Consider the following 14,362-nt stretch of genomic DNA (forward strand, 5'->3'; position numbering starts at 1 on the left):
ACTTAAAATGACAAATGGGGCCTTAGGAGGTTTGCTTGTGCATACAAAACCACTACAGAACACCAGTTTTTCCTCTTCCCCTGTGTTATGATGCATAAAATTGGTAACAAATTGAATCCAGAGGGGAAAAAGCACGCTGTTGAAGAGGCAATGTAATTTGCATTAAAAGGAAAAACTCTCCATAAATAGTAAGACTCAAGAGAAGCCGCAAAATTTAGTACACTAAAGACTGAACACCAGTTCCATGACTTCAGACTGTTTGGGATAGACTATAACATGTTAGCTACACTACCAACTGGAACAAGAGAATAGAAGTAAGATGAAAGACAGAACTAGAGGGAACTACAAAATGTATTTTAAACGATCATAATACTAAGGAAAGTTCTTGTATTACAAGTTATAGTAGTTAGAACAGAATCTTCTGTGCTTTAGGAATGCCCTTAAGTCATGCATTTGTTCTTACTTTTTTTGTTGTTGCTAAGACAACACCTCTTCTAATACTAAGTCAGTAGACCAATCTGTGGGACAGGGCAGCCTTTCAGAGTCCGTGCACATTACTAGAGTATCTAACTTAGAAAATTAAAGTGCCATTTGAAAAAAAATTCAGAAAACACTGTCTCTTAAGGAGGCAACACACTGCCAACCAGCCAAGTGGCAACATCTTTGTGGAAGATCCAAGACAACATTGCCTCTTCAATCCCTTCCTCTCACAAACGCCCAATTTCCAGGTGTGTTGGACACCACACGTGCACATTTTTTTCCTAATGTCTGATTCCTGAGCCCGTTGGTTCAGAATCTGTCTCTGGTTGCAGGCAATATGGTATTTTTGAAGTTAACCATCCCTCTTCTAATATTGCACCTCCACTGAAAAACATCGTACACTGAAGGGGAAAAGGAAGGCAGAACAGAAAAAAACTCCACAGCTCTCACACACACTAAGCCCTCGTGAATATTTTGCACCCTGATGCACAAAACGCAATAACCCTTAAGTTCACTTGCATACTAAAATAGTTCAGTGAAACCATGAAGTTGTGTGAGTCATTTAAAAGACCATACCATTGATTTTCAGTGAATACATAAGATAAAGGGCAGTAAATACCAACTTTTACCCTTATACACAGGATAAACCGGTCCTTAACCATGTTGCTTATTATCATTAGGCAGTTCTAAATGCCTCAGACAATTCTCAAGAATGTTTTCTTCCTCTTTCCAAGGAGGGATAAAGACCAGTCTCTTAAATAGCAGGCTTACAAGTGCAAATGCTAGAGACATATCTTTGCAAGTGGTGGCAATTAGCAGTATCACAGTGGAGCACCCTAGATAGACGTGCCTTCTTTCTTCAGTCACTGGACCTCTGGAAATCCCAGGCAAGTTGCTAGCTACAAGTAAGCAGATCAACCACATTTTAAGTGTTGCACCTGCACAGCACGTACTATGAGAAATGGCATGCAGGACTGTTAAGCTTTCTTACACATACACAAACAGACTATATGCATATGGACACACTTGTGCCGAGGGAATACGGAAGTCTTAACAAATAAGAAAAAGCAGTGTTATTAATGATACTATTAAGAAAGCGGTAGTATTAAGCTTGTATCCTCACTTCTGCAGGTTTACTCTTCCACCACACAAGCAAAAACTATTATTGGAAAAAATAACAGACAAGCTTCTTGGCCCAGGCCACAATGCATCTGCATGGACAAAGTAATCTCATTTTGACCTTAGCACCCAGAGCTGTTCAGAGACGCGCGGAGTGATTAAGTATCTGGTAATAGGAAAAACAACTTCATGTAGCAGCATCAGAAGGGCACTGAAACTCCTCTCTATTCTTCCACATTCCATTCAGTAGTGTTCATTGGTTCCAGGTCCAACAACAAAACATATTAATGGAGTAACTGTAGTCCCAGCTCCTGGAAACTATTTTCAGAAAATTTTCACCTTTGTATAGGGAAAAAATTGCTGAAGGCTCCAGAGCTCAGAGCTGACCTGCTAACACTTCAGTGTCTGCATTCTTGTCCTTCACAAGTTACTTAAATCAGCAGATTCAAGTCAACAGTTCAGACACTGTGGAGAGGAGAAGACAACTCTGAGAGGGTAACTAGCACGAACTGCAGAAATATTAGTTCAATTTATTATACTGCTCTTTAGTACTATGAACACCAACATGTCAAGAACACACTTGGAGCCAATTCTTCTTCTTCTCTGACAGAGTAATCTGCCTGATGGATCAAGCATCACCTAGTAACATATTTGGTGTTGTATGCCTAGTCTATGTCATATGGGGACCACAAATCTGAGCCATGTGAAATTACAACCAAACAAGTTGTGCACCTACATTCTCCACAGCTTTGTTCAAAACAGGAAACAATGTCAAGCAAATGATCAATTCTATTCTATTCACTGCTGCAGGATTGCCAAAGCACAACTTCCCTCCTAGTTGGGTTCAGCACCTTTGTCTTGCTGGAACTACTGCAGGGACATGTATTCTGACCTTCTCATGTCAGGCCAAGGTCTTGTAAATGGGATGTGAGTGTGGTGGGATTGAGGGAGTAAGAAAACAAAGTTAAGTATTCTCACAGTCCCTGGAAGACGGAGAGCACTTACACATTCACAAACAGCACCTAGTTAAGAACAAATGAGAAACTCTTTTGGAGTACAGGGCTGGAATTCAAAGACCTTGGTAGGCCTGAAAAATAGTTACAGGTGTTACACTTGAAGAGGTGAGAATGGACCAGAGGAGGAGATGAACAAAGTACAAGCTTGCAAACAATAGCTCTACAGCAGGACTGTAGACAAGGATGTGGTCTAACATAATCCCCAGAAAAATACCACATTTCCTGGTGTGATGCTATTACACAGAAGGGAAAATTACATTCTTGAATGTATTTGTCACCGGAAGCATTACAAAAGGTGACTATTCTGTTCTGCTTGCCTGATGACTTGCTAGTTGGAATGTTGTCACCCAAATTTGAATGCTTCTTTTGGAAGAGGGCAAGTTAATCAAGGAAAGTGTGCACTAATCTGCAGGTCAGGTGTTTCTGGGTTGGTTGTGGGTTGGGGTTTCTCATGTTTGGGGTTTTTTTTGTTTGTTTGTGGGGGGTTTGTTCGTTTCAAACCGGATTTGATTTTTTAACTATGTCACTGATCTCTTCCAAATGGGACCTGTCTAAATCATGATGTGTTTATAGACAAGACAGCAACTTTTAAGCCCACATGGACAAAAACAGGGGGAAAAAATCCAAAAAAACATAAAACCCATCAAAACCCCCCAGCCTCTTATTGCAAACTTGGTAACATGAGAAGAAACAATAATTGCTGGAGTGGTAAGATATTAGGATACCATATAACCACCTCCATGCAGCCTTCAGACAACACAGGTTCAAGTCCTCTCCGGTGCTACATTTTTATGATTTAAAGAAGCTAAAACAAGAAGGCAAATGACAGACCCACCATTTATCTTCTGCGGGAAGGAGAATCTGTTTACTATGAGAGTGGGAAAGCGATGTACAGCGAAACACTGAAGAAAGCCTTTCACATGCTCCTTCCCCTGCTTCCACGACAGGAGCTTTTGCACACTACCTGCCCAACACCTCACATTTCAGAGAGGGCAGCAGCAGCAGCACAGGGCAACAGTCACCAGCCTTGCCTTGCACACTGTAGGACACAGTGTGCTGACAAGGAATAAAACAGCCTCATCAGTTCACAAAACATGAATAGGGGACGGCCTCATTGGCATCCCCTTGGCTGACAAGGCAAGCTCATTGCACCCATTTGACTGACCCAGTTCGTCAGCATACCGTGTTAAATCAAAAAGACCCGGCTGTGAACTGAAGGATGAGTTCCATTTCAGCTCTCATTGTGTTAAACATTGCTTCCTCATTGCAAATAAATGGGAACATTAAGTCACGTTCCAATGGAATTCCTCCGAGTCTATGAAGCAGTTAGGTATTGCTGCATTTGCAACAGGTAAAATTAGAGCTGAGTAGGCTGGTCTTTGTTCCTTAAAACCTTGCTCACCTTCCCAGGAGAGGGACAAATACCACTGAGGGTAAATACAGTTGTATATAATAATCTATAAGCTAGTAGTTACCGTAAAATTGTCCAGCACGATTGTTAGCCTTAACTACTAGTCAACTTTAATGCAACAGCTCATACAACCATATTTTTGGGGGATACTAATCCTCAGTATTTAAAGAGCAATAACTATATCAGTTATACTTAACTGAAATTTTTAAAGTTTACTCAAGGCAATAGCAGCCCGAGTATTTGCTGCTCTCATGTATAGTGAAAGAGATTTACATAATCTTCTGTAGCAGTTTTTCTGAAGAGAAATAAAGTACTTTGAGGGGAAGCCAAGAATACTTCTTAAATTAAATCTGAAAGCTATCTCCTGGATGAAGTGGACTGGGGAGACTGATATGGGCAGGAAAACCTTGAATACCCAGATCTGGGGAGTCATCCAGACATTCCAGTTTTCACAAAGCGGGTTGAATTTTCAGAATACACATCCCACTCCCTGCTGGCACACACAAACAGGTCACAAGAAATCCAAAAGAAGAGTTTGGTCACTTTACTTTTCTTTGTAAGATAGCATGAAACCTTCATTATAATTAAACATGAAGATAATACTAGAATGCAAATTCAAACTTTTTTAATGTTTAAATGTGCAGAAGATGCCATACTAAATTACATGCCTATCTCTGTTCCCTTAATGAAAGCCTGATATCTCTTCTGTCAGCATGTAATAACTGCATAGTAGGCATCTGTGTGAAAAGTCAAGAAGCAGTCATGGCTGTAATTCAGTTTGTTATCTTAGGTCAAGCAATAATGCTCTGCATGTTAGAAGATCATGAATATTTCATGCAGGTGTGGCTAGCACAGGTGACACTGCATCTATGACAGCCCTGGCTCCCCAATGTCTAGGCCACAGCCAGACTTCCAGCATTCTCCAGCTCTGGTCAGCTCTGTACAGTTAACAGTAGTTGCTCGGTTAAACAGTAAAACCAAGCAAGTACTCTTGACAGAGAAAAATCTTCACCTGCTTAAGTTTCTCCCAACTTAAGTTCCTTTCTAACAAGCAAGATGCACTATTCTGCTTAGAGTTCGGAAGAAGCTGAAAAACTGACAAAGGCCTTTTAAACATTTTTAAATTCCCCTTTTTTTAAAGGTAAAATTACCTAGGGACAGCCCTATGTTCTGGCAAGACAAAGCAATGCAGTGTAAGTCTGAAAGGCCCCAGGATATTGCCCTTGAACAAAGCCCCATCCTCTTTGTGAGCCCAGATGTTATTCATGCAAAACACTTGCCCTCACTCTACATGAGAGATGTAAGAATGGTTTACTTTGAACCCAGAGGATGCTAGGAAGAAGCAGCAGTATTTAGGATGTTTCATTGAAATACATTAAGATTCACTTTAAAGACTTTCTGATGCTGCATAATACGCTATTAGCATTTTCAGAATATATCTGTACAAGCAGCAGTTGTTCTTTAGAGGAGGAACCCACAGCTAGTGACAACAGGCTCAACGTAGCACCACTGCCTGGATGTGCCATTTGCCCTCAATGGATGTTAGGATGGATTTAGGAACACAGACTGCAGCAACAATAGGTCCTTTGTACATAAAGGATAAATACAGGGGGAAGCTAGAGGCCACTGGATCAAACTCCTTCATACACAGCCTGTTTTATCATGACAGCTGTTGCATCTAATTAAACATAATGAAGTTGTGAGACTAAGGCTTTACACATGAAGTTTAAAGCAAGCCCCACAACCAATCTGCAAATAAGGTTTATCTCAAGATGTTGCTCAGAATCCAGAATGAATCAGATCTTTTGCTGTCTTCCATCAGAAACATCAGCATGGGGCCAAATGCAGATAATATAGAGGTTTGAGATGTCAAATTTTAATATAATTTCAGAGTCTTCTAAACAATTTAACATCTCCAATATTCACATATCAGCTACTAAGGCAATCCCCTCAAGGGAAAATAAAAACCAACTTGAATGTCTTATAGTCTTGATCCAGAACACAAACACCATTTCCTACCTCTGCTTGGCTTTTTCACTTGGAAGTGAAAGGTACACAACAATTTCTGCAAAAGCTGAACTCCACAGTACCAAGTCACAACAAGCAGGGGCAGGGTTTGAAGGCATGAATAATGTAAATAAAAGCTATAATAACCTCAGAGCTTCCCCTGAATACAAGCACCAAAACTGGTGCCTTTTATTCCAGTGCTTATGCAGAGATGCGTTCTAGAGGACAATGTGCATGGAAAATCCCAAGCCATCACAAAGAGCCAAATGTCTGATGGCTACTCACCTGGAGCCCAGGCAACAACACAGACTGTCAGCATACAGCACTCAACACTTTCAATAGATCCTGTATGAACAGCCCTAGCACAAGGCTGTTCTTCTGGGGTGGAAGAGCAGCACGTTACATTGGAGCAGGGTGGGCTGTGTGAACACAAGGAACATCTATGACTTACTCTCTCACAGGACTATGACCTGAGGCTTTAAGGCATACAAGATAACAACTGTTGAAGAAATGTTCTCAATAACTGTACTCTTTACCGATGGAGACATTACAGGATGCAAAGCAGTATTTTCATCAGATGTGAACTGGAAGAAGCTCAAGGATGTTCAAATAATTACCATGCAAGCACTGACTAAGCTAACTAGGACTTCTCAGTTTGGAAGAAAATTAGCTGAGGTTAGGACGTAGGAGCATATTAATTCATGAGTTCCACAAACAGGGTAGAGAAGGAACGTATGTTCATTGCTCTACCAACAGAATAACTACAGGGCATCAACATCATGAACAAGAAAAAAATAAAATCAAATAGCACTCTAGCAAGGAGTTTTGTAGATAACTTTCCAAATAACGTGAAGGTTATCTAGGACAGCCTTTGTTAAAGCATACTGTGAATGCTGGAGTTCACATGGTTTCAAGGGGAGACTGGACAAGTTCACAGAAATCCATTTAGTAACTCATTGTATAGGACCTTTCAACCTCCAACACTTCAGAGGAAAGCAATAGTGCGTATCTTTGAAATACTCTTCCTCAGGGATCAGCTTTTGGCCAACATCAGAGGTGTAATACTAGGCTACAAGGGCTTTCTGCCTGACCTACAAGGGCAGCCATGTTCTTATAAACATCAAAGGGCAGAAGGAAAATGAACTCCACTTACTTAAGGAGAAATAGCAGTGTAACAAGTCACACAAGGCCCAGTAATGATGTATGGTCATTTTGCATTCTAGATACAAATCCATTTCTCAGAGAGAGATTTTTTTGGTTTGATATCCCACCCTTCTGTTTAACCTAATCCAGATCAGCCTCTTTCATTTTACCTCATGGACTTCAGTGGAACATACCACATGGCATTTGTGAAATTTATGAGTGGGATTATGTGATGTGATCACCTCTGATAGTTTGATAACTTGATCTACGTGAAATACACTATAATGCTTCCACTTCCCAATGAGGTATTTCAAACAGTATGCAACAGGTACTATTTGCTCCCAAATAAGGGTAGGGCATTGCAAGTCCTGGAATGTCACCTAAGCACCAAGATATTGATCTTGAGAAGTTACAGATCATAAAGGAAAAGCAATTGCAAGGATCAGCAAAATATCCCTTCCTAGCCCCTAAAATAGTTTAAGGGCTTCTGAGATGCAACTCTTCACAGGCCCCTCAACGTAGAAGTGTGATGGCAAACAAATATACACCAGTGGTTCCCAAAGTCCCTGAGCATAGTGGGGGTAGAAAAAGTACTTTTCAAGAGTTTGCCTGCACAGCTGTTTCAGTTGTTAAGGAGGAAAAACTATTCTCTCCCACACTGAGATCACCTAATATCAATTACGCAAATCCATGCACCAATTCACACCACTGTGCACAATCACTTATCTCTACAAAAACAAAAAGTTAAGCAAGCTAAGTGTATTCAAACTAGGTATTAAAGAACAACTTTAGCTCCCTCACATAACTCTGAAGCCCAGATCTTACAGTACAGATTTTGAAGTCACCTACTGGACTACACGGCCTGGGTACAAAGGGTGAAATTCTTTAATCCCTAATTCTTCAGGTAGCAGGCAGCTCACAGATCTGCTCTTTGCATCTGCAGAGCAGTGGTCTCTCGGCAGAACTGAGCTGCTCTAGGGCCATTTCATAACCCTGCTCAAATTCATCAACTGGACTGCCATCCACTCACACTCTCAGAAAACCCTTTTCTTACACACATTTCACACTGAGGTTAGAACACGGACATTTTCATGCAAGAACAAGGGAGGATGAGACGGTGATAGTGACACTTGAGTTTTACACAACAGCTACAGCACTTGTTCACGACAGAGAGGGAGAACCAAATGCACACAAACCCTCTCTCAAACAGGGCAATCCCACACTCCCTTCCCAAAGCTAGCAGAAGGCTACAGGCCTTGTATAGGGGTGCCAGTACCTCTTCTACTGAGCCTATGCAGTAGGTAGCCAAACACAATTCCGTGGTCTTCAAGCAACAGTTTCTCTTGCTTACTCAACTAGAAGATAGAAGTCCTGCACATTAATTCTTAGACTCTGGATTTTTACTTTAATTGACAGCTGTTAGTATCAGATGCTCATCAGCCCCAGCTGAGCACATGGCTGCTACTCACACTCTCTCACAGATGAGAGTAGCTGCAGGGCAGGCAGGTGAATTTCCCCCACAATGAAGAAGGAACTAGAAAGGAAACAAAATCTGGATCTGAATAGATGAGCAATATGGAAGCAATATGGTTAGTTGTTACACTGAGCCACGCCTTGTTTCCAGCCTCATGTAGCAACAATTTTCCCCTCTCCTAGGGGGAAGGATCTCATATGCTGCTCAGTAAAAGCCAGAGATTCCTGTTGCTTCTGCAAAGAGGTGTACTTCTTGGCTCACAGGCTAAATGTTATCTACGGCAGAAACCAGGCTTCAAAGCAAGCACACAACACAGCTAAAGTACATTACTTAACACAGTGTAGTTCAGTGATCTTGGGCAGCATTGCCTTCCATCAAGGTCAATTGGGTGATTATGGGATTTACAGTGCGCAAAAAGCTCTTTGGGCACAGTGTGCCAAACAAGAACTACACTGATGTGGGAATCTTCAGTGGTCATCAAGAAGTCTTATTCTCAAAAAGTCCTGACATAACTACGGCTTTTTTTCAGGGACAGAGGAAGATGCTCATGTGGGTAGAGGGAGGGAGCAGAACAGGAAGGCTTATCTCCCCCCTTTGCCCTTTAAGAAGGCTAAGAAATTCTTTAAGTAGTGACTAACATAACACTTAACACCCTTGATTTCTCTGCAGCAGCTAACACCCCAGAACAAACAGCCCTCGGAAATGCTTACTCAGATCATGCAGTAAATAAGGTTTTTGGCAAAACTGTGAACTCATTCTTTTAAAAGTTTAGTCATCTGTCAACTACTCCCTAAATTTACTACTCAGAATCCCCCACCTTTCTTTTACAGCAGTGAGTGGGAGTTCTTACATTTGGCAAATGGAAGCTTCCTTAAGTTTGCACCAAAGTATACATCTCTTGGCATCAAGTACACCACACACTGTATCACCCAATGTACTGCAATTCATGCTTACAAGGGTAAAATTTTATTCTTTACTAAATCTATAGCTGTCCACAGGTTAAGAGTATTTTAATCAATTATGAGCACTTAAGGACATAAAAAAGTATTTTTACTTCAGTCCAGTAATAGCAATCTGCTGTGAAGAGCACTAAGATCAAACCATTAGGTGTAGTTAGAAGACACAGTTAAGAATAAATTGGGAACAATTATTAATTGTTTATATTTAGAAATAAATTCCTGTCACTACACTTACATATTTTTTAGGCTGGCTTATTGAAAACTTGTTGAATTTTAATGCCATATCTGTTCACAGACAGATAAAGGTTTGGCAGAAGGCTTGCACGCTGCCTTCAAGTTCTTTTTTCAGAATACATGCATATTCAACATCAAATAGGTATGGAGGGCTTGTCTAACCACTTAATGCCTAGCACACACTAGCACATGATTAACAACACAGTTGGGAAAACCCTTTTGAGACATCAGTGCCAGTTCCCCAGCTTTCTGAACACAGGCCCTTAATAAAGATATTTAAAAAAAGGTGCCTCAGGATATTATTCACTTATATTTTGTCTTTAGCACCAGAAGGTGTTAGACTGCATTTATTGCTGTCTTCTCTTAACTTAGTTTTATATACATGCATACAAGTATTAAAAGTTCTTGTGTGACACTACATCAATCAAATGCTCTGCTGCAAAGCTCACTCAATTTCTTGTGAAGCTTTAAGTTTTTTTTCCCCCAAGAGGAAACAAAACAAAAACAAACAAACAAAAAAAAAAAAAAAAGAAAAAAAAAGGAAAAAATCCACCCTCAATAAAGTAATCAAGAATGCTTGGAGGTCAGATCAAATTAACAGCTCTATAGACCAGAGATCACATTTCCTCCTCCTTCGGTAAGTACTGTTCATTAGCCCGCAGCCATGCTGTTCTAACCACAATTTACTGGATTGGTTTGTTTTACAAATGGATATATTTCACCTAAAACACCATCCATTCAATGAGTCAAACAGAAATAAACTAGCACCACGAATCTAGGAAAAATGCAGAGAGCACACAGACACTCCAGTAATGAAAAGATGCAAGGCTGAGCAAGTTTATTCAGCATTTCACTTGTTTCCCGATAACACTGCAAGATTTGGATTAGACAGCATCTTTTGCATTTCCTTACGCAATAATTCACTACCTGTAAAATCTAATGAACCTCTGTGCAGACTAGGTGGAAATCATGTATCTGAACTGCTTATGAACTCCCAGCCATAAACCCTTATGAACTGGGTACAAGTTATATATTTACAGCTTACCTTGGAGAGATTTTGTTACTTTGTAACTGTTACACATGGCAGAATGTCTGTGTTAAATTATATATTAACACATGTCTATATTAACAAATATACTCATTTCAGAATTATTTTCAGGACTGTTACTAAAATTTATTTTGAGCATGGTAAGCGTGCATCAGATACAACTAATTGTGATCAAATGTTACCACAGAGTCAGGAACACAGTTGGCTTTCTGGCACTTCACTTTGGTATACAATTAAAATATAAAATCACTATCGCTCTAGTGTTAATGGACTTGCTATTTGTTTATGGTGAAACAATGACTTAAACATGATTCGTAAGCTCTGTGTGTGCATGCATAATTTTTGTTAAAAAAATAGTTTCATATAAAAGTTTAGCTTTTTGGGTTAGGGGCGAGGAGCAGAGAGGAGGAGGTGTTGCCAAAATTCTGCTTTCTGTCATCTTAACCTTTACTTGTAAACAACTGATGACCAGTGCGTCAGACTTCACACACAGCAGCATGAAGTCTGCCAAGCAACATCTTATTTACGTATGCCATGCAGACAAGACACATGCAAACAAGCACAGGTAATAAATATTTAGCACCCATGTCAAATACCCATCAAAAACTAAAACTGCTTCCCAAGAGGTCATGCTATCATTCCTCACACATGCCAAAGGCTGTTGTCACATTTGTCCTGAGCACAGTTCTGCCTCTGGAGTGACAGCTTTACATCCCCTCTCCATGCAAACTGACACAAATCCTATTTAGCTGTATTAAGATCAAATGAGCTGAGTTGGGAAGCATCCAAATCCAGTCTCAGTCTGAAGCAGTCAGACCAAACAGTGTTTTACTAAAATAACCTCTACAAAATTCCTCTTTTTCGTTTACAGTATGGTGTCAGTTAGCCCTACTGAACAACAGATTAAACAATAATGAAAAACCCCTTATATTGTGCAAACTATTGAGACAGTCTTGTCCGTAAATCCCAGCCAGTAGGTCATGTCTCAGAAATCATTAGACTACCATTGCCTTCCCCAGTGGAAGGTGATCTACACCATCCACCTTTGTTATTCACTGGCTAGTCAGCCAAGACACAAAGAAAAATCACCATCTATGAGGGAATATAAACATAGCCATGCCAAGCAAAAAGATAAAAACAGCTGTATTTTTTTTAAGAGATTAAAGAGTTTTTCTACACCTATCCACAGTTTCCAGTGCGACTTAGTCCTAAACCAGGATTTCAGATTATTCTAACCAGGATATTTCGAGAAAGCACTCTGTAATTAGCAAACAACTAATAAGGCAGAGATTATTCACACACAAGCTTTTATATCAATGCTTCGTAAATTATGTATTTGCTTCCCCAGTTACAAAAGGGTCCTTTCAGTATGCATTATTATATGCAGCAATACATCACCTCCTACTGATGAAATACAGGGAGACTGAAGATTTCTCAGTTCTCAAAAGGACTGAACACCATTTGGTGTGGGGTGTTTTTTGTAGGTTTACAGAAACTGCAATGTAAGTTAACCTAAGCACTTTAGGAAAAAAAAAAGAAAAAAAAGAAAAAATAAAAAAGTTCAACTAACTTCAACGTTACAGTGGTAAAACATGAATTGCTTATTACCTTAAAGATAAGCTTGCTTACTCTTATTTCATATTTCATTTATGTGAGCTCATACATAAGTCTTTCACTGCATTGCATTTTAAGAAATATTGCCTCTACTGAAAACAGATAGTGACAGTAAGAACAATCTGCTCTGATTATGCTCTTCAAAGTTCAAAAGTGCGTCTGGTCCAATGACTGCTCAAAGCTCTGCGTTAGGCAGTTGGTTCCCCAAGGGAATTACCGTTTCTAACTGGCACAGTAGCAGCAGACTTTAAAATAAAACAAAACAAGCAAAAAACCGACCAGAAGGCCGGAGGGGGGAGGCGGCGAGCAGGTGGTGGTGTCAACAGAAAGAAGGGGCGATAAAAAAGACAAGTCTGTACAAAAAAAAAAATAAAAAAAAGGGAGGGGGGAGAGAGAGAAACAGACATAAAAGAAGAAATAGATATTTGATAATGACTGGTAAAGACCTCTGTGGAGAACTGTATTAGGAGTCCCTGGCGTTTAGTTTTTAGATAGCAAAACATGGAGGAAACAAGGTTTCTCCTATACGTACAGGCGGACACACGTTTCCTGTAGAGAAATGCACAGGCCACGCGCATAGTAAATGGAAGCCAGCGAAGTTTTGCCACCCTCTCGTTAAGCGGGAGTGTGATGAAAGCTCCTCTTTTGAGAGTTGCTGGGGAGCTCTGTGTGTGCTTAGCACGGCAGCGTTACAGAAGACGGAGCAATCCACCGCCTGATCTGTGGAGCACAGCTCCCGAAGCTCCATCGCCCCCAGTTCCCGGCGGCAGGACGCCCAGGCATCCCTCCGTCCTACCCACGGCCCATTGCCCGCAGCGCCCCATGGCAGCCGCGCTGGCGACTCCTCCTGCTGAGAGCAGCCGCTGATGTGGCTCCAGAGCGCGGTGCCCGCCGCTCCCTCCCGGCGCCAAGGAGAACTTCCGCGGGCGCTCCAGCCGAAACGCCCCGTCCCGGCAGCGGGAGCGGGGGCCTGGACTCAGCCCTTCCAGCCCGGCAAAAGCCCACGCCGCGGCACCCGGAGGTGCCCAGCCCGCCAGGAGCCCGGGCTCGGGCAGCCCCGAACGCCCAGGGCCGGGCGGGCCGCGGCACGACCCCGCGGGACGTCTCCCACCCGCGCCCCACTCACCGGCTTCGGCATTTTGGGGGCTGCTTGTGCTGCTCCTACTCCCGAGACAAACGTTCATGCAGCGACTGCCTCGCCTCAGCCGAGCACCCCGTGCGGAGGAGGAACAGGAGGAGGAGGCGGAGGTGGAAGAAGCTGCTCCCGGCCACGGCAGTAGCGCAGTCCGCGAGTGCGGCGGCGGCCGCCCGGCGGCGGGTTAAGTACGGCAGGTGGGGCCCGGCGGTGACTCACCGCCGCCAGCCATTGCCCGCCGCTCCCCCCGGCGCCTTCCGAGCGCGGCACCGGCCTCGCCCCGCCGGCGGGCACCCCCGCCGGCCTCGCCGCGACGCCCCCAGGGCACAGGGGGCACCGCGGCCAGGACCCTCCGGCCGCCCCTGGACCCCGCGGGGTGAGAGGCGGGCGGGGCCGGCCGGGAACCGGCGGGCAACAGGTGCCGGGGGGCGGGGGCGGCACCGCCCCGACAGCCCGCCGGGCACGGCCGAGGCGCGGCGGGGCCGCTCCTTCTCCGTCTGCCTCCGAACCCCACGGGGAGGCCCTCGCCCCGCCGCCCTGCCCACTGCACACCGTGCCCACTGCGCTGTGGCCGCGCCCGCACCTGCTGCTAGCCGCGCCGGGGCCAGCGGCGTGGCCGGCCCTTCCCAGGCCGGCGAATGGCACGGGGAAAGTGTCCGGCTTAGGAGAGGACCCGGAGGGACGGCTGCTGTGCGTGGGCTCACCGAGTCCCCTGCTGCCCC

The 14,362-nt window shown here is 43.2% G+C and overlaps 1 protein-coding gene across 1 annotated transcript in view; it reads right to left on the minus strand.

Moving 5' to 3' along the window:
• Window positions 1-13,800, minus strand: part of EZR (ezrin) — a 36,655-nt gene extending 22,855 nt beyond the window's left edge. The window contains exon 1 of the mRNA XM_027689261.1: window positions 13,632-13,800. Within this exon, the coding sequence (XP_027545062.1) occupies window positions 13,632-13,643 (12 nt within the window). The 5' untranslated portion in view covers window positions 13,644-13,800. The remainder of the gene's footprint in view (window positions 1-13,631) is intronic.
• Window positions 13,801-14,362: the final 562 nt, after the last annotated feature.

This window comes from Neopelma chrysocephalum, unplaced genomic scaffold (assembly GCF_003984885.1).
Source record: "Neopelma chrysocephalum unplaced genomic scaffold, ASM398488v2 Primary Assembly neopelma1_23, whole genome shotgun sequence".
Classification (NCBI taxonomy): Eukaryota; Metazoa; Chordata; class Aves; order Passeriformes; family Pipridae; genus Neopelma; species Neopelma chrysocephalum.